At 35.8% G+C, this 26280-nt stretch overlaps 1 protein-coding gene across 2 annotated transcripts; it reads right to left on the reverse strand.

The window, feature by feature from the left end:
• Positions 1-4363: 4363 nt before the first annotated feature.
• Positions 4364-24180, reverse strand: LOC120069788 (CTP synthase). Of its 2 annotated transcripts, XM_039021600.1 has the most exons (22): positions 23434-23629; positions 23137-23319; positions 22613-22692; positions 22149-22235; positions 21979-22029; positions 21731-21848; positions 21590-21646; positions 21448-21512; positions 21237-21320; positions 21084-21134; positions 20937-20999; positions 20813-20859; positions 20649-20718; positions 20489-20551; positions 9609-9698; positions 9487-9525; positions 9137-9364; positions 8958-9043; positions 8728-8776; positions 8558-8638; positions 8382-8475; positions 4364-4959 (listed from the first exon to the last, which is right to left on the reverse strand). In XM_039021600.1, the coding sequence occupies exons 2-22, from the start codon at positions 23252-23254 to the stop codon at positions 4787-4789; spliced, it is 1794 nt and encodes a 597-aa protein (XP_038877528.1). In that variant the 5' UTR covers positions 23255-23319; positions 23434-23629; the 3' UTR covers positions 4364-4786. The 2 variants fall into 2 exon arrangements, with proteins under 2 accessions (XP_038877528.1, XP_038877529.1); XM_039021601.1 differs by lacking the exons at positions 23137-23319; positions 23434-23629 and adding an exon at positions 23862-24180.
• Positions 24181-26280: the final 2100 nt, after the last annotated feature.

The raw sequence follows: 26280 nt of genomic DNA on the forward strand, positions 1-26280 counted from the left end.
CCAATTATTCATTAGAGGATCAGTGGAACTTAAGGAATAAGATGTAGTCTTGGGGGTAAAACGGTTTTTATGACCCAGCCGAGATTACGAACAACTTGTAAAGGATTAGCTTGCTAATCATGGTTATATCATATGGACACAAATATATCTATAGTGAGGGGAGTGCAACTACGGGATTATAGTGGAATGACCCGTTAGTTAACGAATGTTGATTAGTTCTGTTTAAAAGAGTTTAGCCAGCTAATCTCGAATCGTTGGAGCCCATGATCTATAGGTTCATTAGGTTCCCTTACTAGCTCATATGGAATAAACTTTAGGACAGTCAATGATAGAATTGATTCGAATTGTTCGAATTAGTGTGAGAGAGAGAAACCGACAAGTATATGTGATATAGTGGTCAATTTCAGTTAGATACAGCTTTAATGATTAAATGTGATTTAAATATCAAGAATATGAATAGTTCATATTCGGAAGCTCGGAAATGATTGAAAATGGTCAAAGATGTAAAAAGTCAAAGAATTGACTTTTGACTTTGAAAAGTCAAACTATGGACGGGCCTTATAATTCAAATGTTGATTTGAAATTTCAAAACTGAATACGGATTCATGCTCGAGAGGTCAAAATTAGTCAACACGAAAAAAGTCATAAAAAGTCAAAATGTTGACTTTTTGGTTAAAATTTGACTTTGACAAAATGACCATTTTGCCCTTTGACTAAAGTTAGTGGGAAAATCCAAACTTTTTGTTGGATAATTCCACTAACAAGATAGTAGGCTAGGTGTTGGCTTATAGTGGAGACATCAAGCCCACTTAGATAGTGGATTTTGAGGTGTTGAGTTTTTATGAATTTGTTTCATGCAATTTTTGCATGGTTTTTTTTTTCTATAAATTTGGGCTTTCAATTTGGATAGAGGACTTTTGACAATTTTGCCGAAATTAGTTTCTAAATTAGGCTGGAAAAAATTACCATTTTTTAGAAATATCAAAACCCAAACCCAACCAAAAAAAAATCCATCTCCTATTTCCATCTCTTTCTCTCTCTCGGTTTCTTCATCTATCGGGTCCCACAAACCGGTTCTGAGTCCAGAGGATAGTAGGTCAGTTCTAGTGGTTGTTTGGTTCGTGTTCGGGTGGAGATAGAAGCGTTTTGGGAGCTTCAAAGGTAATATTTCAAAAAACCCCAATTAATTAATTTAGGGTTGTATATTATTTTTGTGCAATTAGAGTAAAATTGGTCCTCAATTTTGCTGCACATGCCTATTTTTCCATCATATGGTATCAGAGCATGTTTTAATTTTACTCAATTGCATGTGGTGGGTATCAATTTATTAGATAAAATTTAGATTAGAAACTAAAATGATTTTTAGGTTTTGGCAATTAAATTAAGTTTTTTTTTTGTAGTATTAATTTGTAATTGCTCACATGTTTATGAGCATTAATGTGTGACAAAGGGTCTGTAAATTTGCTAGAGTCATTAGAGTTGAAATTAGTCTGTAATTGCTCGGTTCCGGGAAAGATGACAACTTCAAATTTGGAGAAAATTGGCTCACAGACTCGAAATTGCCACCAGACCCGAGACAGTGCTTCTAGACCCGACCCGTTTCCTGGATCTGACTCGCGCGCTCCGCCCGCTCCAGCCGACCCACGATCCAGCATCCGTTGACCGCCCTGCAAGCGTTGACCAGCCGGTCCAGACTGTCTGGACCGGTTCTGTTGAGCCGGTTTGATCGGTTCAACCTGGTTTTTTCGAGTTTTTGGGTCGATTCGAGAGTTTTTTGGCCGGTTTGAGTTGATTCAAAAGTGTTTGAAGCTGGTTCAAGAGCGATTTTTTGTACTACACCAAATTATTATTGTAATAATTTAGTTGTTGGCTTAATTTAAGAGCCAAAACCAATCTATTTTAAGGTGTTTAATTAATTATGCATGTTGATGTATGTTTTAATTATTTTTTTGAATCTTGTTGTGCATATAGTATGCTATATAGATTTAAAATCCCACCATAGGTTAACATGTACATGCATTTGATATATGTTATAATTGTTATAATGTATATAGTATGCATATTAAGTTTTTTTTAATATAAAGTGTTATATTAAAGCATGATCATTGAGTATGGATGTTAGTTATAGATGTATGATTCTAGGGTTATAATGGTTATAATTTTTTTTTATTTTTTTTATTTTTATTTTTATAATTGTTATAAAATAACCTAAGACTTTAAAATCTATAACAAAGGTAAAATCTATAATTGGCTTTTCTAAAGAGTTTGAATAGGTCGATTACTTGTTAAACAAAGAGTTATTTACTTACCCGGGGAGATCTTGTCTAAGGTTGGGGGTTCTTAGATGAAAGGTTTTACGGAACACCTCTACCTGGAGATCAAACTGTGGCATCTAAGTCAAATAACCCTAGTTTTAATGAGCATGCGTGAGAGATGTGAGGTAATAAAATTTGTTTATCACCTAGACATCATAGGTTAAAATCCAGTATAAGAGTTATACATGGATCTATCACCTAGACTTATGATATGTTTAGTTTAGCCGAAATATATCTCTAAGTTTTTTTTAATATCCTAAACCGTTATAGAACACTTCAGCTAGAGAGAAGTAGTGTACTTTTAGCTCTAGCGTCCCTAAGAGTTCACATTGTGAGGTCCATACAGGGCTTTACGCTATGCTTAGGAGTAGATTCCCTTCGGAGAGTGTTTGCATGGATCAATATCAAGGTGAATAGGGGAAGTAGTTCATAGTAAGTGGGTGAGGAGTATATAACAACATATCCCACAGTCTCTTCCATTAGGTCGCACTGTGAGATTCCTATAATGCGCCTGCATGTCTGCCCTGGAGCAACCTTTCCCTTCGGAAGGTTGTATTATAGGATTTGAAACACCACGAACTCCAAATTTGGATAGGCTCTCTTAGATCAGTTTTCATATTGACTTTCCACTTTCGGGAGCATGTTGATTCTGGTCTCTGAAATCTAAAAATGGAAGGTTACACTTACAAGAATTACTAAGATGTTAGTATATTCTCGACCAAGGTAGCGATAACTAAAGTGCTATAAGAATAAAGAGTTATTCTGTGGTTAACATCTAGTCAAGATTGTCTAGGTTCAAAAGAGGAATAATCGACTACCCTTCGGTGGAGGTTATTCTGAACTTTTGAAATATCATTGTAAAATATAATAATGAAGGGTACATTATTAGTTTTTTTGCTAAATTAAATTGGTTTCTTTCTGATTATAGTTTTTCTAAAAGAATATGTTTATCTTTTTTAGCATGAATAGCTCGATAATTCAACTCTTAGCTTTCGAGAAACTAAATGACGATAATTATTTGGCATGGAAATCAAATCTAAACACAATACTGGTAGTTGATGATCTAAGATTTGTCTTAGAATATCCTCAAGCCCAAAGAATCCGTATCAGATACTGATACTTCAAGATACTTCCTAGATAACACGTGATTTAACGTAACTAAGCAACCTATTTAAAAAAACTCACTATTCGAGTCCAAAACTAAAAGGAAAAAAAATAAATAAAAGACCAAACTTTATAATCATCTGATCTTCATCTTCACATTTGAGTCCCCACAAAGTCCACCAAAATATAAACCATTTGGATACCTTTAATAATTTAATAAAGAAGTTCTTCATTTATCTTCATACTTCTCCCTCTAATCTTCTTCTTCTTCTTTGTAATATGAGTCACTTTTCTATTACATTTTATTAACTATTATATTTCAACATCTTAGATGTTGCTTTTTTTATATTGTATTTCAGTGTTTGTATTCTATTTTGTGTTATTATTATTAACTTGTATGATAAATTTATCTATATCCTAGATTTCTTAAGAATAAGAAAATGTATTTTCAATGTATCAGTATCCTCGTTTTTTAAAAGTATATATATTAAAAATATATATATAAACATGAAATATCATTAAACGTATCCGTATCTTGTTTTTTAGAAATTGAAGAATCGCCGTATCGATTCATATCCATATCGTGTAACCGTATCTGTGTTTCATAGATGATAAAAGTACAATTATATTTCATGTATGTAGATTCAAAAATTGAATTATAATTTAAATTATTATATAAAATGTAGGGACCTTTTTTAACATAAAAAAAAATATTTAAAAATATTTACACTCAAAACAGTTTTGGAATTTTTGCTATGAAATGTAAATATTTTTTGGATTTTTTTATTCATAAAAATTCCCCTAAAATATATTTTGATACTATATTTATAAATCATAAAACTAGTAATAGTTAATTAATAAATATTAATTGACAATAAACTGCTGTTTACAATAAAAATATTAAGATGATCTCTTAATTTGGATTGTTTAAAATCCGACAACAATTCAGAAATAGAATCTGGATGTCTTTCAAACACATTTATTAAACTCAATGTTTTTAAACCACACGTGAACACGTGGTTACATTACATTCTAAATTTTATGGTACAAAGAAAGCTGGCTACACAAAAGCCCTAATGCGAAACTAGCCTCTACTTCCAGTCGTCCACTAGTACTAACGGATGGGAATCAAAGGTAAAGACACGCTCGAAACAGCGCCTTACTGGAATACAACTTATAGTTTTTTCTTTTTTGGGGGGAAGAAGCTGACCCCTTATAAAAGATTGGGATACAACTCTCTTTCCTGATGGAAGACCTTTAACCTATTCCTATCCGAACTCAGATGACTGTACAGGCGATCCTGGTATAATTACTATATAAGATCAGCAAAACACTCGAGAAGACTTCGCAAAGAAATTCACCAACCTTCAGTAGTGCAATCCATTGCCATTGAAATAAGCATCATTAGATAGCCCATTCGCAGTCATTTTCATGTTACCATTTCTGAAGACTTCAACGCCCCCGTTTTTCGTGGTTTTCTTCCGACTCTCAGAGCTTTTTAAGATAGAGTCTAATTGGCCACACGATGCAGCTATGAGTCCTGTATGACAAAATAAAAATGTCAGTTGATCATTTCATTATTAATACTTAAAAAAACGCATGAATTATTAACATGTTTTTCCAAGTGCATCTTCCCATCCATCTCAATAATATATCTAAAGGAAGCCTAGCCTACCAATTTAAGTTGCAAGATCAATAAAAAAAAATGTTTTCTTCTTTTACATCACAATAGAACCTTTTTTTTCAATAAGAAAGTAATCCTCATTCCTCACGATAGCCCCACATTTTAAGTAATCAAAAATCTAAAATGAATAAAATAGCTAACGTGATGTGAAATCCTCTCAAAGAAAAATTCCATACTATTTCCTTATTCGTATGGCCGACTAATCCATGACAATTCTACACTAAGGAAAGAAGTGTCAAAACCCTTTCTCAGTTAAAACAAAAAATATACAATCAAAGAACCTTCTACCTTAAGAACCTTCTAACTTATTTGTGTAATGACAACTACCACTTCCTTAGAACATTAACATGTGCCCATTATATTTTTTCATGCACTCAACAAGCAGACCAAGAGGCCAGTTCATGCCTAATGTGCTTAATAAGTATTTTGGCACGTTACCAAGAAATTTTAGTGTTAAAAGTGTAATGCGCACAACACATTATCAAATCTAAGATGTTAACCATCCAATGGTTTGAAGCACAAGGCACACTCCAAAGAGACAGGTCCTTGCCCATTTGAAAGCAAGAATTGCACCGATAACTTCTCTTAAGGCGAGACGCACACTTTAAGAAATATTCATAAAACAAGTAAATACCCAACAATTATAAGACATGGAAATGTTAAAAAATCATTCAATATTCAAACAAAAACTAATTATTAATTAAGAAAACACAGATGAGCTTAAATAATTAAGAACATTAAAAAAAAAAGGTCCTAAAACTCTAACTCAAATCCATTAACTTATTTGATTCAGATCTATCATGATTCCTCGTATTTTGGGACGCTTCAACTATCAAGTTTTTCAATTATATAATTAATAATGAAAATTCGACAAAATATTATCATCCCAAAAAAGTTTACTAAGTAAGACCTACTTTTTACGTTCTTACTCAACTTTCTATTATAAGTAAACATAACTACTACAAGATGTATGTTTTTCTTTTTCCCTTTTTTAAACTATTTAGTGAGTAGTTTGAATCCATTAACAATAGTATCACGATTAACATTTTCTTAATAATGATTTATTTTGAGAATTTTTTAATACATTACATCATTATTTGATTCAGACAACAATCTGTCTTGGTATCCTCCAAGTCAGATATTATGCACTTGAGCCTGAATGTTCCACACATGCACAATAAAGAAATAGCAATAATAAAAATTAGGTCAAAAAATTCCCTTTTGATCCCTGAGGTTTCACCCGTTAGTTGACTAATGGAAAAATGATATGGCCGTTAAATATGATTAGTTAACTAGCTGATTTAGCAAAAATTATCATAATATTGTTTTTGTGGACAGCTCCCTCTCTCCTTTTCCCGTGTCCACCCTCTCCTTCCACCTTCCACCACCATATTGCACCTTTTCCGTTGCCATGGTCGCTGCTAGTGAAGAACAAAGGTCTTTCTCCCCCAACTTCCTCACTCTGGTTCTTCGCAAAATACCAAAATTCACTCTATTTTTTGTGCGAAAAAACCTACGTAAACTTGAAGATAAAAGCTCAGAAGGCAAGGCCACCATGCTTTACTCCATTCTGAAGGTATTGCTCTGTTTTCCTATTTTCTTTTTCTTCTTTAATGTTTAGATAGAGGAGCGAAAAAATTGAATTACTGCTTTGTGCCCTCTATCTGTTAGTCAACCTCAGCAGTATGACTTTGGAACTCATGCACGGTGCCTCTAGTTCCAACTTCCAAGCCGTCAGCACTGCTCCCACGTCTAATTTTCGTTTTTTCTAATAAAATATGACCAATACTATTTTTTCTGTACAAAAAATACAGTGAAATTTTGTAATGGTGAAAAGAACAAGAGTGCAGAAGTAGACCTTCGTTCTTCACCAGTCACAACCATGGCAACAGAAAAGGTGCAAAATATGGTGGTGGAAGGTTGATGGGGAGGGTGAAGAGGGGGAAAATGAGCGAGGGAGGCCAATCATTAAAAAAAAAAAAGGAAAAAAAAAAACAATACTACAATAATTTTTGCCAAATCATTTAGCTGACTAATCATATTTGATGGCCACATCCATTTTGCCGTTAGTCAACTAACGGTCCAAGTAACTTCAGAGATCATTTAGAACTATTTCTCAAACCTCGAGAATTAAAGTGTTCATTTAGAACGCCAGAGACCAAATAGACATCAACTTCAAACCTCAAGGACCAAAAATGCATTTTGCCCTAAAAATTAAAAGGGAACGTGATGGGTAACAGCCAATAGCTTTTTGAAAGAAAAATATTAGAGTATGGGCATGCAATCTTTTGAAGAAGATTGAACAAATGGTGAATGTGAGAGGAAGAAGAACCAGTAAAAAACGAAAATTCTTGTTGAAGCTTGTAGAAGTATTAAAGGAGAACTAACATAAGAACCTTAAGCTTATAGTCTATCGAGCCTCACTTCATTTCCCACTCTATACTATGCTAAATCCAAAAAAAAACAAAAAGGATGAAGAATTTTGATCGAGGGTTTATTCCATAATAACAGTGGATGTATAATGAACATATATGTTCATGTCAATAAAAAGGTGCACATGGCTAGTAGCACCAGAAAAAAGGCGGGCAACCCACATGAACTTCACAGTCGTCTCTTGCTTAGACTTGAGAAGGCTAGTGCTTCATGTATATGTTAAAAGAGAAACTCCACTAGTTAATCTGAATAATGAAAAGGGGGCACATTAACCAAACTAGATGCCATGTTTCACAGATATATTAAAAGATAGCACCTCCACTAGTTAATCTGAACAATGAAAAGGGAGCACATTAACCAAACTTGAGTGCCATGTTTCATAGATATCAATATAGCACCTCCACAATTTATTGTGACATGATAGGAACCACAATGAAATCAAACTACGTTGAAATGTAAACGGTGAAAACTCTCATAATAAACCAAGTGTTATTACCTTCAGACAGCTAACAGTGCCATATTATTTGAAACCTTTATGCTCAAACTTACTAAGTTGTCACTCGAGTCCACTATACAACATCAAAAGTTGCTCTGTTAATGATGAATAAAATGCTGTTTCTTCAACTGCTCATCTAACGACATATCCTAATGTCACCCTAACAAAGGTCCTTGAAGGAGAGTGGAATCCTATATTCCATTATAGAAGGTAGTATAGTATTGATAACATTTTTTTTCTTTTTTGTAGGAATACTCATCTAAATAACATAAAACAACAAATTACTTGCTCGCATAAGACTAATATTTAACATCAAGCATAATGCGATCAGGGATGAGAGAGAATGTACCCAAGAATAATGCTGAAGGTTTTCCCGGTCTTGATTTAAATTCAGGATGGAATTGAACACCAATGAAGTATGGATGACAAGCCAACTCAACAATCTAAAACATTTAACATACCAACCATTTTAGAGGGATTATGTGAACATTGTCGCATAAGATTTTATAAGGTAGGAAATCATACCTCCATGCGCTGACCTGTTTCGTCCTTGCCAGTGAATGTGAGTCCAGCATTTTCAAGCCGTGATACCATATGAGGATTAACCTGCCCATATTCAATTTTCCCTTTTTCCTCAGTTAAATGCTTCTACTATTTAAAGAAAATTAAGAAAATCAAAAGTAATTTAAACTTACCTCGTATCTATGCCTATGTCTCTCATCAATGAAACTTTTATTCCCATACCTGAAAGATTTGAAATCACGTGCCTCTAATTAGCAATAATACCTAAATCATCTTTTATTATTATTATTATTTTGTTTTCAAATACTTGGAAACTATTAGGCGAGTTGAATAGAATATTATGCATTTATTTAGGATGAGCTCTCAAAGATTTACTCATCTAATTCAAAACAGAAGTACTTACAGTTTTGCAGACTTGCAATCCATAACCTGAAAATATGTTCTCCTAGAACCAAGGCGCATGGTTCCACCCATGTGTGTTTTAGAAACCTGAGATAATAGCATAAGATTAAAAAGAGTAATATATAGGAAGGAATAAGCACTACAATGCCCCCCAAAGAAAAAAACTTCATTAGAAAATACCTCAGGCATAAATATAACACATGGATTCTTTGTGCTCGTATCAAATTCAGTGCTGTTAGCATCTTTCAAATTAAGAACAGATCGTGCAAACTCAATGACAGCAATTTGCATTCCTAGGCATATGCCAAGGAATGGAACTTTGTTTTCTCGAGCATACTTCGATGCAAGGATTTTCCCTTCCACTCCTCTATCTCCAAAACCACCTGGAACTAGTATACCATCTGCACCCTGAAGATCATGGCTAATTAGTGTGTCTAACAACAGAGCTACCAAACTAAAAGAATAATAAAATCCAAAGGAGGTATGCAAGGCAGCAAGCCTGGTATCCTTGAATCATTTACGATGCACACCTTCAACAGCTTCCATGCAGCCTTATGAGCAGCTGGATTCTGCAGTACAAAAAGTCCCCTGCATTAGGCACGCTGCTGGAAATAAATATATGGGGAAAACATCAAGCATTCAACTCTAAAACCTCTTGAGCCGTAGCATCTTCAAGATCTCCAGCTGGAACCCAGTCCACGACGAGTTTCTTTAAACATCTGAGAGAGGCATGCTTCAGAGCCTACATAGAGTATTGCATTTTGTATCAGATATCTGTTTCTAAAGCTAAGATGACGTAAACTTAAAATCCAAAACAATGGAGCAAATAAATTAGCACCTTCTGGACAAGTACCATGTTCCGGCACATTAAAGACATAACACGGACAAATAAGTTCACAAAATTATCATAGAATTGTCTTCAACACAAACATTATGCTATGGAAAGTGAACCATAAAACGAAATGTAGTCAAACACTCCAATAAAAAAACTAAGAGCATATAGATCTTTATCTTCACTATTTTAAAAGGCAGGATACCTGTCCTTTATATAAAATTTAAATTTCAAATCTACCTTCAGTTTCAATAGTGACAATTTAGCCCTCGGGCCTCAATAATGACAATTTATGTTTCAGTTATTATGTTACTCTATGAAAATTAAATTAATACTTATGTCCTAAAATTAAAATGAATCACGTCAAATAAAATTGTTCCTGAATTCATAACACTAAAATTAAAATTTTAAAATAGGTAAAAAAAAAAAAAAAACGGGACTAAAATCTAAGAAAAAACTTTTTAAAAAAAGATTGTAACATCATTATCAAATAAAATCTGAGAATTTTTAAATGGGTTAAAAATACAATATACGAGCCATAAAATAAAAACTTTCTAGTTGTAATATTATTTGCCAGCTCTAGAGATTTATCAGATACTAAAGATTTGTTTTGTATTAAAATTTCATTAGTGAATAATTTCCACACAGTAAAAGAAGCCAAGGAATTGTACATGTACTTAAAATGGAAGACAAACAAAAGTGTTTTGTTTTATAAATTGGCTAAAATTCTAAAAGTAAGTTTGAAAAAAAACATAAAAACCTTTATCAAATAAAGTTGTATTATAATTAAGAATACGTGTATTACACATAAAAGTTTTCTATTGCATGAAAGTACTAATAGCCTCTCAAACAATGAGGTAATATTAGTTACCAACTACTAGGTTGACCCAGAGCTAGAAATATAATTAGGTTGAAACTAAGGGACTTAGGTGATTGTTTATAGCCCTGGGGTATGATAGTAATTTACCTTACCTTAATTTTCTTTCCTTTTTTGTATTAAGGCTTGTTGGAGCCTATAAATAAGAACCCTCGTGTAGCTTTCATGTGATGTTAAAAATAATAAAAAGGAGACTCTATCGTGGTTTTTTCTCCCTGTTCTAGGGTTTTCCATGTAAATCTTGTATTTTCTGTTTCTATCTTTCAACATGGTATCAGAGCATGGTGACAAAATCCTAGCCGTCGTCGACGAAAACCAATTGGTGCAAGATAACATTAGGTCTTCACCACCCCTACTTTCGCCACCGTTGCCGATGGAACCTCCGACTGCAGCAGCCACCGTTGCCGCCGCCGCCTCTACTGTCCAAGCCGCCATTGACCGGTATCTTAAATCCCTGCACATACATCTGCTGCAACATCCGATTGGAAACCCTAGTGCGGCCGCTTTGTTCCCCAATGCCGCCGTCGGTGGCCGCTTCATCCAATCGCAGGAATTTGAAGTCGGTGTTGTTGAGTCTTCTGCCCACCACAGAGGCAAGTCACTAGTCGCGCATGATGTGCCGGCTACGAGCTATAGTCAACAACAGTTAGCTAATCTTCAGGCGAGTTTTCAACAACAAATCGCTGCTCCTGAGGCAGCCCCAGGAGCTTCCACAAACTTAAATTCAAGTGTATTGAATTCAAACATTCCTTCCGGTCTACCGATGTATCCAGAGAATCCGGTAACTTCTTTCCCTACTTTAACTACTGAAAACTATTTGTCTAGTTCTATAGGAAATCCCACATGCTTAATTGCAGGAGAAAAGTTAAATGGCCAGAATTATTTCTTCTAGTCTCAGTCCATTAAAATGACTCTCGAGAGGCATCATAGGTTTGGGTATCTAACTGATGAGATACCTAAACCTAGACCAGGGGACCCTCAAGAGTACATTTGAAAAGGAGAAGACTCCTTGCTATGATCATTGCTGATTAATAGTATAGAGCCTCAGATAGGGAAACCATTGTTGTATGCTACAACTGCTCGAGATATCTGACATGCAGTTCAGAAATTATATTCTAAGAGGCAGAATGTGTCTCGTCTTTACACTTTGCGTAAACAAGTTGACGAGTGAATCTGGTCGTCGACGAAAATCTGGTTGGGCTCTTGTGAGTGAATCTGCAAGTACTTCTCAGCCACAACCTCAAATGAATTGTCAAATGACTGCTATCTCTTCCCTTAGGACCATAGCTCAATCAGGTACATCACAATCCTTAAGTCTCCTAAGTATAAATGACAATAAACCATGAATACTTGATTCAAGGGCTACAGATCATTTAACTGGGTCATCGGATAACCTTTTTATCGTAACTTCCGTGTGCTGGTAATGAAAAGTCCAGAATTGCAAATGGGTCTTTTGCTCTTATTGCGAGCAAGGGTCATATTTCTCCCTTCCATGGTTTAACTTTATAGAATGTGTTGCATGTACCTAAAATATCTTACAATCTCTTATCTATTAATAAAATAACCAGAGATCTCAACTGTCAAGTTGCCTTCTCACCGGATAACTTTTTCTTTCAGGACTTGAGCTCGAGGAGGACGATTGGCACTAGCCGACACAATAGAGGACTCTACTTCCTTGATGGTGATGCTTCTTCTAGGAACATCTATAGGACTAGTTTGTTATCTTCTTATTTTTCAACTTCAGAAAAAGATTCTATGTTGTGGCATTTTCGCCTTGGTCATCCAAATTTTCAATATATGAAATTTTTATTTCCTCATTTATTCAATAAAGTTGATGTCTCTTCTTTGTCTTGTGATGTGTGCATTTGTGCAAAACAACATAGGGTCACCTTTCCTTCTCAACCTTACAAACCTTCTCAGCCCTTTGCTCTTATTCATAGTGATGTCTGGGGTCCCTTTAGTGTTACCACTTCTTTAGGAAAGCGGTGGTTTGTGACCTTTATCGATGATCATACCCGTCTTACGTGGGTCTTTCTACTCACTGATAAATCAAAGGTTTCATCGATATTTCAACAATTTTACACCACTATTGAGATTCGGTTCAATACCAAAATTGCTATTCTTCGAAGTGACAATGGTCGTGAATTTCTCAATAATACCCTTCGTGAATATTTGTCTTCTAAAGGCATTGTTCACCAATGTTCGTGTTCCTATACTCCTTAATAGAATGGGGTGGCTAAAAGGAAAAATCTTCATCTCCTCGAGGTTGCCCGATCTCTCATGCTATCTACTTCTCTTCCATCTTATTTGTGGAGAGATGCAGTTCTTACTGTAGCTCATCTTATCAACCGAACGTCTTCTCGTGTTCTCCATCTCCAAACTCCTCTTGAATGCCTCAATGAGTCATACCCGACCACACGGCTTATTCCTTATGTTCCTCTCCGGGTTTTTGGGTGCTCTGTCTTTGTCCATAGTCATGGCCCTAACCAAATTAAGTTTACCCCGCATGCTCAAAAGTGTCTTCCTTGGGTATCCCTTTCACCGGCGAGGTTATAAATGCTTCCATCCTTCTTCCCGAAAGTACTTCATCTCCATGGATGTCACATTTCTTGAGGATCAACCCTTCTTCCCTATTAGTCATCTTCAGGGAGAGAGTACTAGTGAAAAGACTAACGGATCAACATCCCCAGTCTCTATTGTTCTTCCTGAACCTATCTTGAGTTCCCATGACACTGTTCTACCTACTAAATAGGTCCTTTGGCTAATATACTACAGAAAGAATCTTAGAAAGGAAATAGTGTCCCCTACTATTCCACCAGCTCCAGTCCATGAATCTGAACCAACACAAGCTCAAGGTACTATCGAATGTGTCCCTGACAATAACAACTTATGTGTTGAGGATGATATTGTTGATGTAACTGAGAATGACAGGACTAATGTGTTAGTTCCAGATATGAAGGTAGCTGACAATGATGAGACTACCACAAGAACACGAGAGTAAGACTCTATCTCAGGCTGAAAGATGCGATCAAAATCCTACTACAGATGGGAAAGCAGATGAGAAGTCAGACAAACCTGGGGACTATGATGTTTCTTTTGACATGCCCATTTCCTTAAGAAAGGGCACCAAGTGAGTTTAGGGCTTTCACTGCCAGTCTTGACACAATAGCAATACCAAAAAACATACAGGTGGCTATGGAAATTCTTGAGTGGAAGACTATCGTTATGGAAGAAATGAGAGCTCTTGAAAAAAAATAATACATGGGACCTTGTTGCTCTCCCAAAATGGCACAAAATAGTTGGGTGCAAGTGGGTATTTACTCTGTAGTATAAATTTGATGGAACTCTAGACAGGTACAAGGCCAGACTTGTAACGAAAGGGTTTACTCAGACCTATGGGATAGACTATTCAAAAACTCTCTCCAATAGCGAAGTTAAACACAATATGGGTTCCTCTCTGTTGCAGTTGCTGAAAATGTTGTTAAGCCCTATGGGCATTTTAGTCTTTTTACGTGGTGTCTATAGTCTAGGGTTTCATACTTTTGGTTATATATACATGTTCTTGTATTGTGTACTGTGTATCAAAAATTAATAAAAAACTCTTATCGTGGTTTTTTCTCCCTGGTCTAGGGTTTTCCACGTAAATTTGGTGTTTTCTCTTCTACTCTTTATTTTTCAATATGGTATCAGAGCACGGTGATGAGACTATAGCTAGGATAGAAAAAATTCAGTCGTCAACCCTAGCAAGGGATGGAACAACAATGGACAATTCCCAAAGTGCTGAAATTAGGGCTACCGTCGACCAATATTTACGCTCGTTACTTGGGCCGTTACAGATCCAACCGTCGTAAGGCATGTAGCCGTTGATCGAACAGACCCAACTAACCATTTTTAATCCATCATGCAGCCGTACAGTGGGGCGCCTCCAATTGGCCATTTTTCATCCCCAATTGGTCATTTTTCATCTGTCGCGCAACCGTTCAAGTGATTGCTCCAGCCACCGTTGGAGGTCCTCCATCGCAGCCTTCACTTCTGCCCAGTCACAGCCCAATCGGTCTTCATTCACAACCTCCAATCACAGCCCAGACGTGCCATCAATCGCTTCTGCCCGGCACTTTGAACCAACCAATCCAGCCGAACCAACTGGTCCAGCCAATCCCGATCCAGCCGAACCAACCCATCTAGCCAAACTTGGTCCAACCAAACCCGATCCAACAAGACCAGCCAATTCATCAGGCTTCTTTCTTTGTATAGCCGGTCACTTCTCCCACACCAGCAGAGACCGTTTTTTCAGGGGTTTATAGGCAGAAACAACCCACAGTGGGTTTTGGTGGGACCATAGGGTTTCAACAGCAACTGGCAAATTTGCAGCAACTGATTTCTGCGCTTGGGGCAGCCATTAGATCCACGGCAATTCCTTCGACTAACTTTCATCCAGATGCATATTCGGGCTTTCCATTATGTTCAGAAATACTGGTAACTGCTTACCCTACTTTACCTATTGCAAACGTTATGTCTGGTTCTGTGGGAAATTCTACAGAAATATCTATCAAAGAAAAACTTAATGGCCAGAACTATTTTTCTTGGTCTCAATCTGTGAAAATGGTCCTCGAGGGATGGCACAAGTTCGAATATCTAACCGGGGAGATACCAAGACCGAACCCTGGGAATCCTCAGGAACGTATATGGAAGGGAGAGGATTCTCTCCTCCGCTCGATTTTGATAAACAGTATGGAACCCCAGATCGGGAAGCCCCTACTTTATTCAGCATCAGCTCAAGATATTTGGGAAGTTGTCCAAAAACTATATTCAAAGAGGCAGAACGCTTCACGACTTTATACATTAAGGAAACAAGTATATGAGTGCAAGCAGGGGACTCGTGATGTAACGTCCTATTTCAATAAATTGTCACTATTGTGGCAAGAAATAGATCTGTGTCGCGAAGTAGTTTGGAATTGCCCAGTCGACAGGGTTCAGTATTCGAAGATTGAGGAGGCTGACCGCGTATATGATTTTCTGGCTGGCTTGAACTCAAAATTTGATGGTGTCCGGAGCCGAATTTTTGGGACGGATACCGATGTCGTCCCTGATAGAAGTTTGCTCCGAAGTCAGATTAAAAGAGGATAGAACCAACGCTATGAATGGTTTGGCAACCACCACCTTAGACTCTGTTGCGTTTGGAGTCAAGTCGTCTGGGTCAGAAAGTGACAAACAGAATGGAAAGTCCCCACCAATTTGTAAACAATGTAAGAAACCATGGCACACAAAAGACCAATGCTAGAAATTACATGGTCGTCCACCAAATGGCAAGCGGCGCCCTCCAAATGATAAGTCTAAATCCAGTCGAGCCTTCGTTGGTGAAACGGTTGATGATGCTCCCCAAGTGGCGGCCAGCCATGTGGATCCAGGTACAGTTGGAACCAGCAATATTGTCCAATCAGGTACTCCTCAGTCCTTTAGTTTCTTTGTTGAGGGGGATGTATCCTGGATTCTAGACTCAAGAGCAACTGATCACTTAACTAGATCATCTGATCAATTCCTCTCCTATTATCCAAGCGCTGGAAATGAGAGAATACGAATTGCAGGTGGGTCTTTTGCCCCCATTGCTAGAAAGGGTCACTTATCTCTGATTTAGGGATTAATTTTACAGAATGTTTTACATGTGTCACAGATATCTTACAATTTACTATCGGTCAGTAAAATAACCAGAGATTTGAACTGCAAAGTTGTTTTCTCATCAGATGATATTTTATTTCAGGACCTGAGCTCGAGGAAGACGATTGGCACTACTCGGCAAAATAGGGGGCTCTATTTCCTCTCAGATAATGCTTCTTCTAGGAGATTGTCTAAGACTAGTTTATTGTCTTCTCTTACTATTTCTGAAACTAATTATTTATTATAGCACTTTCGTCTTGGACATCCAAACTTATATGAAATATTTGTTTCCCCATTTATTTCGTAATGTGAATGTGTCGTCTTTGTCTTGTGAAGTTTGTATAAGCAGCCCAGAGCCTCCTTTACTTCACAACCCTATAAACCTTCCCGATCCTTCCACTTGATACATAGTGACGTCTGGGGTCCGTCTAATGTCACAACTGTGTCAGGTAAACGGTAGTTTGTCACCTTCATAGATGATCATACCCGTCTTACATGGGTGTTCCTTCTTACAAAAAAATCTGAAGTGATGACGATATTTCAACAGTTTTACACTACCGTCGAAACTCAATTCAATACCAAAATCATCATTCTTCGAGGTGACAATGGACGTGAATTTATTAATCAGTCCCTTCGTGAGTTTTTAACCTCTAAGGTATCATCCACCAGAATCCTCAGCAGAATGAGGTGGCTGAGCGAAAAATCGCCACCTCATTGAAGTAGTCTGATCTCTCATGATACCTGCATTCTTACCCTCGTACCTATGGGGAGATGTACTTACTGCAGCTCATCTCATCAATCGGATGCCCTCCCGTGTACCTTTGAGTGGGCAGGATCAGTTATTGACAAAAAGTCTACATCAGGATATTGTACCTTTGAGTGGGGTAACCTGATCACTTGGAGAAGTAAGAAGCAAAGTGATGTTGCTAGAAGTAGTGCTGAGGCTGAATACAGAACTATGAGTTTGGGAATTTGTAAAGAAATTTGGTTGAAAAGTACTACCTGATCTTCATCAAGATGGTGTCTTACCGATGAAGAAACTCTATTGTGATAATAAAGTGGCTATAAGCATAGCCAATAATCCAGTACAACATGATCATACGAAACATGTGGAATTGATAGATACTTTATAAAAGAGAAATTGGCAGTATCTGTATTCTGTATGTTCCATCAAATCAACAAGTTGCTGATGTTCTTACTGAAGGGTTATTCAGGCAAAATTTTGACTCATGTGTTAGCAAGTTAGGTCAGATTGACATCTAAGCCCCAACTCGAGGGGGAGTGTCGAAACTAAGGGACTTAGGTGATGGTTTATAATCCCAGGGGTATGATAATAATTAATCTTACCCTAATTTTCTTTCCTTTTTTGTATTAAGGCTTGTTAGAGCCTATAAATAAGAACCCTCGTGTATCTTTTTGTGATGTTAAAAATAATAAAAAGGAGACTCTCTATCACGGTTTTTTCTCCTTGTTCTAGGGTTTTTCACGTAAACCTTGTGTCTTCTATTTCTATCTTTTAACAAATTCATACTGTAGGTTTTTAAAAATAAAGAAAACAGGATTGAAATTTCATTAATGAATAATTTTCAAACAATAAAAGTAAGCCAAGGAGTTGTATTCGGAAGGAAAATGAACTGAAAATAACAAGAAATCCAAGCTCAGAAAATTTAGAACAAAGGAATATATCTAAAAAGCTAGGATAGATGATATCCATAGAGAAGCCTATGGAGCCTACAAAAGCTGTATTTCATTATATATTGTATGTTGTTCACCGTAAACATGAAAACCGTTGTAGAAACTGATAGGAACTAGAAATTGCAGTGAAAAACTAAGGAAATTAAGGGTGATTAATATTACTGCTAAAGAGGGACAATGCAAAACGTTGGCAGCTCAATTTCTAATATGCACTCAAGGAAGCTTAAAACATTTTGCTACGAGAGAAAAATGCACGAGTTTATAGAGTCTGCCATTTCCATGTAATGATGTACAACCACACATACTGCACAAGTGTCTAAAAAAATAAAACCATTTTATTTATGACAACATAATAAAACAGCGTATTGAATCCTTAATGCCATACATGGTATCCAAATGTTAAAGACCTAAGAAGCAAAGATGCGGATACAGATACGATACTATACGGCGATATGCCAATTTATAAAAAACTAAGATATGGATACGTTGAATATACGTTATTATATGTATGTGTGTGTATATATATATATGATAATGCCCAATGATTTAGATAGTGAGAGAGAAGAGAAGAATGAAGATTTAATTAAATTTCGGGTTTTTTATTTTAACTCTTTATGTTTTTATCCTTTTTATTTTTTTATTTTTTTTTTGGATTGCTTGATTTAAGTGGACTTTTATGTTTGGGAGTAATTTTAAAATAGTTAAAATCACTTTTATCATTTTCAAAATCACCGTGAAACATGTTTAATCCTTCCAATCTAAATTTGATAATATGAAAATTGTATTTAAAAATGTAAAATTGAAAACTAAATTAATTTTGAATAATTAAAAGTGTGTTTTCGAGTGATTTTAAAAATGAAAAAAGTGATTTTGATGATTTTAAAATCAATCTGAAAGACGCAATTAAATAAAATGGTTTGTGGGTTGGGCTTAAAGTTGGGGGAAAAAAAACCAGCATATCTCCCCTTCACGTATCTAGAAGCAGATAGGCATATCTGAAATTTTTTTTAAAAAAGGTAAAAAATCAGATACTTCAAATCACGTATCAAACACATATCTTCCGCGTGTCTAATATGTATCTGACATCGATTCTTTGCATAACTAGAAGTATTCGTGCTTCCTAGGTTAAGACCATAGCGAAAGAGCAAACAGCAACTTTCTTCAAATTTTAGTATGACATTCTTCTTGAAGCTTATACAACACTCATGGTCAAAATTACCTTTTAGGTGCAAGGGAGGATACTATCTTGAGTAAAGATAAAGCAAAATATATTCTTAAAAAAATGGAAATAAAATACCTTAAAGGGACGATTTTTACCACATGCTGTGGATGTTTCTTCACATGTTAGCATAATAAAAGAGAAAAAGAAGTTCGGAAAAAAAAGATAGAAAAATGCACGAGTTTAAAAAAATCAAATGGGTCTTCATTAGTTTCAAGTTCAACCTTTGCAAGCTTTTCATCTTTTTATTTCGGGCTTGTTCGAGTTTAAGTGTTCATTTGGATGGTGGGTTTCTCTTTAGTTATGTGTTCATTTGGATGGTGGGAATTTTTCTTGAGAGTTTTTGTCTTTATGTTGTATTTTGGTTATTGCCTGTATTGGCATTGTATTGGCATGTTTGAAGTTAACACTTTGTTTTCTCTCTTGTACTTTGAGCATTGGGCTCTTTCATTATTATCAATGAATAGTCTTGTTTCCGTTTCAAAGAAAAAAAGGAAGAAGAGGATAGAGGCAAAAAAAAGAAGATGAAGCTAAACAGAACAAAAAATAATAGAGTGGGATTAAGGTAAATTAAGGCATCTTGGTCAAATCCTCAATTAATTAGGATTGTGATTAGTTTTCTTGATTAATTAAGATTAGGATTAGTTTCTTTCATTAATTAGGATTAGGATTAGTTTGTTTTCTAATTTTCTATAAATAGAGGGATTGCCTCCTCATATGGATAACTTTTAATTGATAACTTTGAATAATTATTGGAGATTTCTCTCCTTTTTATCTCTTAGGCTACATCAAAAAATGTTCATGAGGGATCTTACATGGAATGTAATGGAGGAAAAACTCCCAAATTTATCAAATGAGTAACACTGAGGTGAACAATGGTATGAGTTGCCGAGTCTAAGGCAATAGACCAGTGCACTCAGCAGATGAAGGCACTTTTTAAAACACTGCTTGTAATATTTTATGCTAAGTATGGCCAATTGATATTTTTAGAATTCAGTGAAGGCATTGGCTTTGTAGAATTCAGTAATCTGACCTGCTGTTACTTGTTCAAGTGTAATTTATAGTTTAAACTTAAAGCATGGGATACAGTCAATGTTATCCACAGTGTGTGAAAGTGACAATCACTCTTGAAACTAAATATTAGAATAATGGATGCACAAATGACAATTCTACTCTTTAAACTGTCCAGGTACTTTTTATACTCCAGTCTTATAATATTAAGAATTAAGATCTTAATGTGTTGTCTGGTTGTACCTTCAGCACAGAAAGGTAGGAATCTGAAAGGCCCGTATACTTTCCAACCATGGCAATACGAACCTGTTAATGGCAAATATTAAAACAAATGTAAAAAGAAAAAAAAAACAAGTGGACAAGCTAAAACCTGAATTTAAAACAATGGAGAGTAGGAATCCACCGGTTCGTGTAGTGAATCACATATTTCAGCCCTAGCAGTCCACTCCTCTAAAGCGGGGCCACCAGCTATGCTGCATATGGCAGAGAGTATGAGTGCAAGAAAATGAAAGAGTACAAATCTATCTCGATGTGTGTTGCAATCATAATTGAGCTCATCAAACAAACCTGTGAAGATTCAGCACTTTCAAGATTGCTTCATGCGCCTTTTGATCCTAATAGGACAGCAAAGAAGATCAATATTTGCATCTGCTAAAAAAAAAATATCATTTATTATATGAAACTGCCTTACTTTTAAAAGTAAAGGAATATGCCAGATGTTGGGAACATCGTAAAGAGTGATGATGCTGTCCACCTAGAAGAAGTTACTTTTAGAATAATGTAAAAGTAGGCAAAAAGGGTTGATAGATCCAAATGAATATGCAGTGGATGCTAATACCGGAACATGGCAAAACTGAGAAAGTTTCCTCTTCACATTTTCATCAAGAACCTGAAACAAGTAGAACCTTGAGCCAGAATAACAAAGAAAAAATGCTGCAGTCGACCAGATATATGCCCATGGTTGAGAAACATAAATAAGATAGTAGGTAACCATTGTGCTGCGACAAGCCAAAACATGTGGGGTCAAGCCTAAACTTCGTAGTCCCCTAACACTATGCTGAGTTGGCTTTGTTTTCTGGACATAACAAAAGGCCGACCAAATCAGAAATTAAGTTTAAACAACAAATTAGTTAAGTGCCAAATCAAGTAGAAATGCTGCACTTCATTCCATTTCCGTATAATGTGAGATGGAGAGAGTTTACCTGCTCTCCAACAACTTTCAATACAGGCACAAGGCTGACATGAATCAGGCAAAAGTTACCAGAACCTGAATGGAACCGAGATTAGAAAGACCAAACAGTAGCATCTATTGACAGTAACTTCCCCCACACAAAAATTTCCTACCTACACGGTATGAGAATTGTCCAAGTGCCTCAATAAATGGCATGGACTCAATGTCTCCTGCAACCAACAATGATTAGGACCTAAATAAGTGTCAGGAATAAACTCGTTTGTGCTATATCAATCAATATCCTCATTGTATACCAATAGTTCCACCCAATTCAATCACACAAACATCAGCTGGACCATCCTTGCCATCCACTGGTATCAAAGCAGCACGCTCAATCCATTCCTGAATTGCATCAGTAATATGTGGAACAACCTATAAATCAAGGAAATAAGGCCAATAGGTTAAAAAGATGCAAATAGTTGAACAGTAATAAAGCATTACTCTCGTAGCCAGAAACTATCGACATTAAAACATTACTCAAGAAACTAGCAGAAAGAAATACCTGGACAGTTTTTCCAAGATAATCCCCTTTCCTCTCCTTATCGATAACTGACTGCCAGATCCGAAAAGAGACTTTAGCAGTTAATTCCACATCTAGGATTAATGATCATCCTGCATCACTACCTCATATACATACTGGAGATATCACTAATTTGCATAAGAAAAACTTACCTGGTAAATCTTCCCTGTAGTGATATTATTATCGTGGGTCAACTTGATATCAAGGAACCGCTCGTAGTTCCCGAGATCAAGGTCCACCTGAAGGTACAACAACAAAGCAAATCAGATTTGACAAGGCCACGGCCAGTTTCAAGCAAAAGCCCAGCACGTGTACGGACTCTTTGTCCCAATAAATCTATGCGCGCGCTGCCCCATTCATATCAATCAATTCGCATTAAGCATTAGCGTGTACATTTTTTTTTTTTTTAATATCATCATCTCGCGTGCCAATCATAAGGGGACTTCGCAACAGTCCACTCCAACTATTATATTTATAGATAAGTTAGCATAACAGAGTCTGATTTATCAATACTTTCTGACGTTAGAAACCATAAATCGAAAGAAAATGGAAGAAAAATGAGAAAAGGAAAGAAGAAGAAAAAAAAAATGGGCATAAAAAGGGGAATTTCGCATACCTCACCACCGTCATCTAACACAAAAACCTCCCCGTGTTCGAAGGGGGACATCGTTCCCGCATCTGTATTTAAGTATGGATCTGACATAACAGAAGAAATACTATCAAGCACTGAACAATTTGTTAGATGTCGATGCTGAAAAGTTATATATGAAGACAAACGATGCAGTAGTGGTAGCAATATATATTCTTAGTTAATTTTTTGAAGAACTGAGAAGCGGAAGGTGGCGTTGCCTAAATCCCCCCCCCCCAAAAAAAGAGAGAAAAAAGAAGAAGAAGAAGAAGAATATGTATGACAAGAAGAATAGAGGTGACTTGAAAATTGTCCAACCATTTGAAGTGAGAAACAAAGGACAAACGTAAAAGGAGGGGAAAGGAGAATGTTGTGTCTCAGGGAACTCTAGGCGATATAATTTGAAGTTGAGCAGCGTTTATCCGCGAAAGAGGAGTGAACCTAGTGTGAAACGGTTCAAAAGCAAAGATGATGAAGATGAAAAGAGAAGGACGAGTAGAAGAGAAAGAGACCAATTTTGATGGAAGTAACGCGAAGACCGCAGGCCTTGAGAAGCAGACCGATGCTGCTTGCGGTAACTCCTTTTCCGAGACCGCTTACAACTCCACCAGTTACCAGCACGTACTTCATTTTGTTGTATTTTTCTTCTTTTTCCTTGAAATAAGTGATTTCCAAAATGGCTTCCTTCGGATGACCTTGTAGAAAAAGGAAAAAGAGACGTTGTGATGAAGGAAAGATTTCTGAAAAACGAGAACAAAAGATGCAATTACAATCATTTCCTTCCATAATCAGAGACGAAATCAACTTACTGAAGTAGCAACTGAGAAATGTTTAATGTATGGCTGCGTTGACACGGGGGGTGAGAGAGAAAATGCGGTGGTTCCTTTTTTACTTTCTCCAATAATATGTAGGCAGGCAGAAAGGGAAGGATAGGAAGAAAGTGTCTGGAAATTGGAAAAGCAAGAGGATGATGAAATGAGAATGAATGACATTGCCAATACATAGGTGCCTTTATATAACATATCGCGCAACGCAATCCCTAAGGTTCCGATCAACAGCGAAATCCAATGACGCAATCACAATTAATGAATATAAAACAAAAAATATAGAGAGAGAGATATTTCTCCCTCCCGAGTAGGGATACTGGGTACTGGGTAGGATATATAAAAAAATTAAAATAAATAAGGACGAGCGTTTTACCGCCTTCCTTAATCTGATAGCGCTAATTAAAATTAACCTTTGGAGCGAGGACTGCACTCTCTAGTCTCCCTCCCGCTCCTTCAATTGAAGCAGTCAGCAGTGTACGCAGACAGAAACCATTTTTCATTCGCTATGCCATTTTCCCGGGATCGAATGGGGAGGAGTTGAATTCAATTTCTGGAGCACGTTGTGGAATTTGTGGCCACTGACAATGGTAGAGGACAAGCCGCTGATTTTCATAGTAGATTTGAGAAGCATTGAACTTAAGGGAGTCTCTGAATGTCAGGAATTGAAAATGGGGGACGGATGGATGCCTGGGAGATTAAAGTTGGTGCCTGGTGGATGGAGGAGAGTTGAGTAGAGAGATGAGTGAGCAACTATTTTTACGTTTTAATTTAAAAATATTATTTTCACTATTTAAAATAATAATAAAATTATATAATTAAGGTAGGAATTAAAATAATAAATAAGAACTTTGTATTAATAATAATTAAGGGCTTTTAAACCTATTCTTTAAAAGGGATTAAATTGGTCAAACTAAAACATTAATTAGGGACCAAACTGGGACCAAACTCACCCGTTTTCTAAAACTCAATAACTAAAAACATAATTTTATCTTTTTGTTTTCTTCATATTCTTTCGTCACTATTTGTCTATAGAAAAAAAAGTAGATGGCTACCCATCTTGATTAATTTGGAGGATATGAATAGGCAACAAAATAGGATAAAAATTTACAAATAAAATTTTAATGGTTCAAGCATCTTTTGTTTATGAGAAATTATTAGCACCCCCACGACATTATTTGCTTGTGTTGATTTAAAGAGAATGGTCTTTGTTTTTAAAAGAAATGTTATTTTAAGATATCCCATGTTTTCTTTCTTTTTTTTTTTTAGATATCTCAGGTTTTATTGAACACTACTGAAATAAATTATGAACAATAATTGTAACTTATAACTCGCAGTTGCAAATATAGCAATTAGACCCAAAGTATTGTCAGATATAAGAAAATTACAAACATAGCAAAATTTAGATAGTTTATCAGTGATATACCAGATTGTTGATAGAAGTCTATCAGTCATAGACTATATCGCTGGTAAGAGTCTATTAACGCTAGAATGGCTAATAGACTTTACTATATTTGCAATTTTTTTAAAATTATATCATACACTTGTTTATTATCTCTAAAAATATTACAAATTGCAATTACCCTATAACTTATATGTTCTTTTTCAATATATATATATATATATATACTACATCAAAAGGGCCAATGAGGGGAGAATTTTTGTCATCCATTTTTGCCCTTATATCTCTTAAATATTCCTATTTTACCTTCATTCAATATTTTCTATTTTACATACAATATCACACCTTTTGAATTCTTTTGGCATCACTTCATATAGATACAACCCTTTACAAAATTGCATTACTTCGTACAGACACATTCCTTCACATTATAACTACAAAATTTTCAAATAATAAATACAAACTTTTCTACTTTTATCTGGTCTCATCTCTTCATTTTCATAATGTTATTGAAAGAATTTTAGAATCAAGTTTTCGTTCTCCATTTCATGATGGCATCAATCTTCCTTCGTATCTCGGTTGCATTGGTTGTTTTTTTTCAGCGGGTTTCTACTGTCACCAATACTCAAGACTCTCACAATGAAGTCTTCTCTCAATCAAGGTGAGTTTCTTCTTCTTCTTCTTTCGAAAGAAATAGAAAAAGGGAGGATGTTTAGTAAGAAAGACTGAAAAAATAAAATACACTGCCAATTAATATCAAGAAGTCGTAGAAAAGAAGAAGAAAAGTAATAGAAATTTGTTATGGTGGATTTGTTTTGAGCTTTACTTGGTCATTGAGATATGATATCGATCTCCTCTCTTCCACTGTCATATCGTCGTTGAGCAGTATTGTAAATGCGAACGACCTGTGAAGGATATGACAGTGTTGTTTAACTAAAACCATATAGTCTGTCCACTATCATATCGATCTCGTCTCTTCCACTATCTACCCTATCATGATCAAGAGAGATATGGTTTTAGTTGGACTATTACCAATTGTTCAATAGAGGATCAGTGGAGACTTAAGGAGCAAGATGTATTTACAGGGGCAAAACGGTAATTTTGACCCAGTTGTAAATGCGAACGACCTGTGAAGGATTGACTTACTTATCATGGTTAAATCAAGTGGACAAATATATATATATATATATATAGTGAGGAGAGTGTAACTATCAAGCTATGATGGTATGTCTCGGTAGTTAATGAATATTGAATATTTCGAATTAAAGAGTTTAATCAATTAATCTCAAATTATTGGATCTCATGATCTGTAGATCCATAAGGTCCCTCTACTAGCTCGTAAAATATTAAATATTGGATTAGAAGATTGAGTGAAATTGAAGTGTTCAAATTTCAATTTAGGGTTTGAATTTGAAATGTTCAATTTCAGT

Source organism: Benincasa hispida, unplaced genomic scaffold (assembly GCF_009727055.1).
Source record: "Benincasa hispida cultivar B227 unplaced genomic scaffold, ASM972705v1 Contig587, whole genome shotgun sequence".
In the NCBI taxonomy this organism is placed as follows: Eukaryota; Viridiplantae; Streptophyta; class Magnoliopsida; order Cucurbitales; family Cucurbitaceae; genus Benincasa; species Benincasa hispida.

Bases quoted from the DNA above. Each gene is read 5' to 3' on its own strand.
- LOC120069788 (XM_039021600.1), bottom strand. From the start codon at position 23,254: ATGAAGTACGTGCTGGTAACTGGTGGAGTTGTAAGCGGTCTCGGAAAA. The intron at 20,719-20,812 runs GTTTGTTTGATG...TGCCATATGCAG, and splicing joins AAAGTGCTGAATCTTCACAG to CATAGCTGGTGGCCCCGCTT. The intron at 20,552-20,648 runs GTGGATTCCTAC...TGCCATTAACAG, and splicing joins GTGATTCACTACACGAACCG to GTTCGTATTGCCATGGTTGG.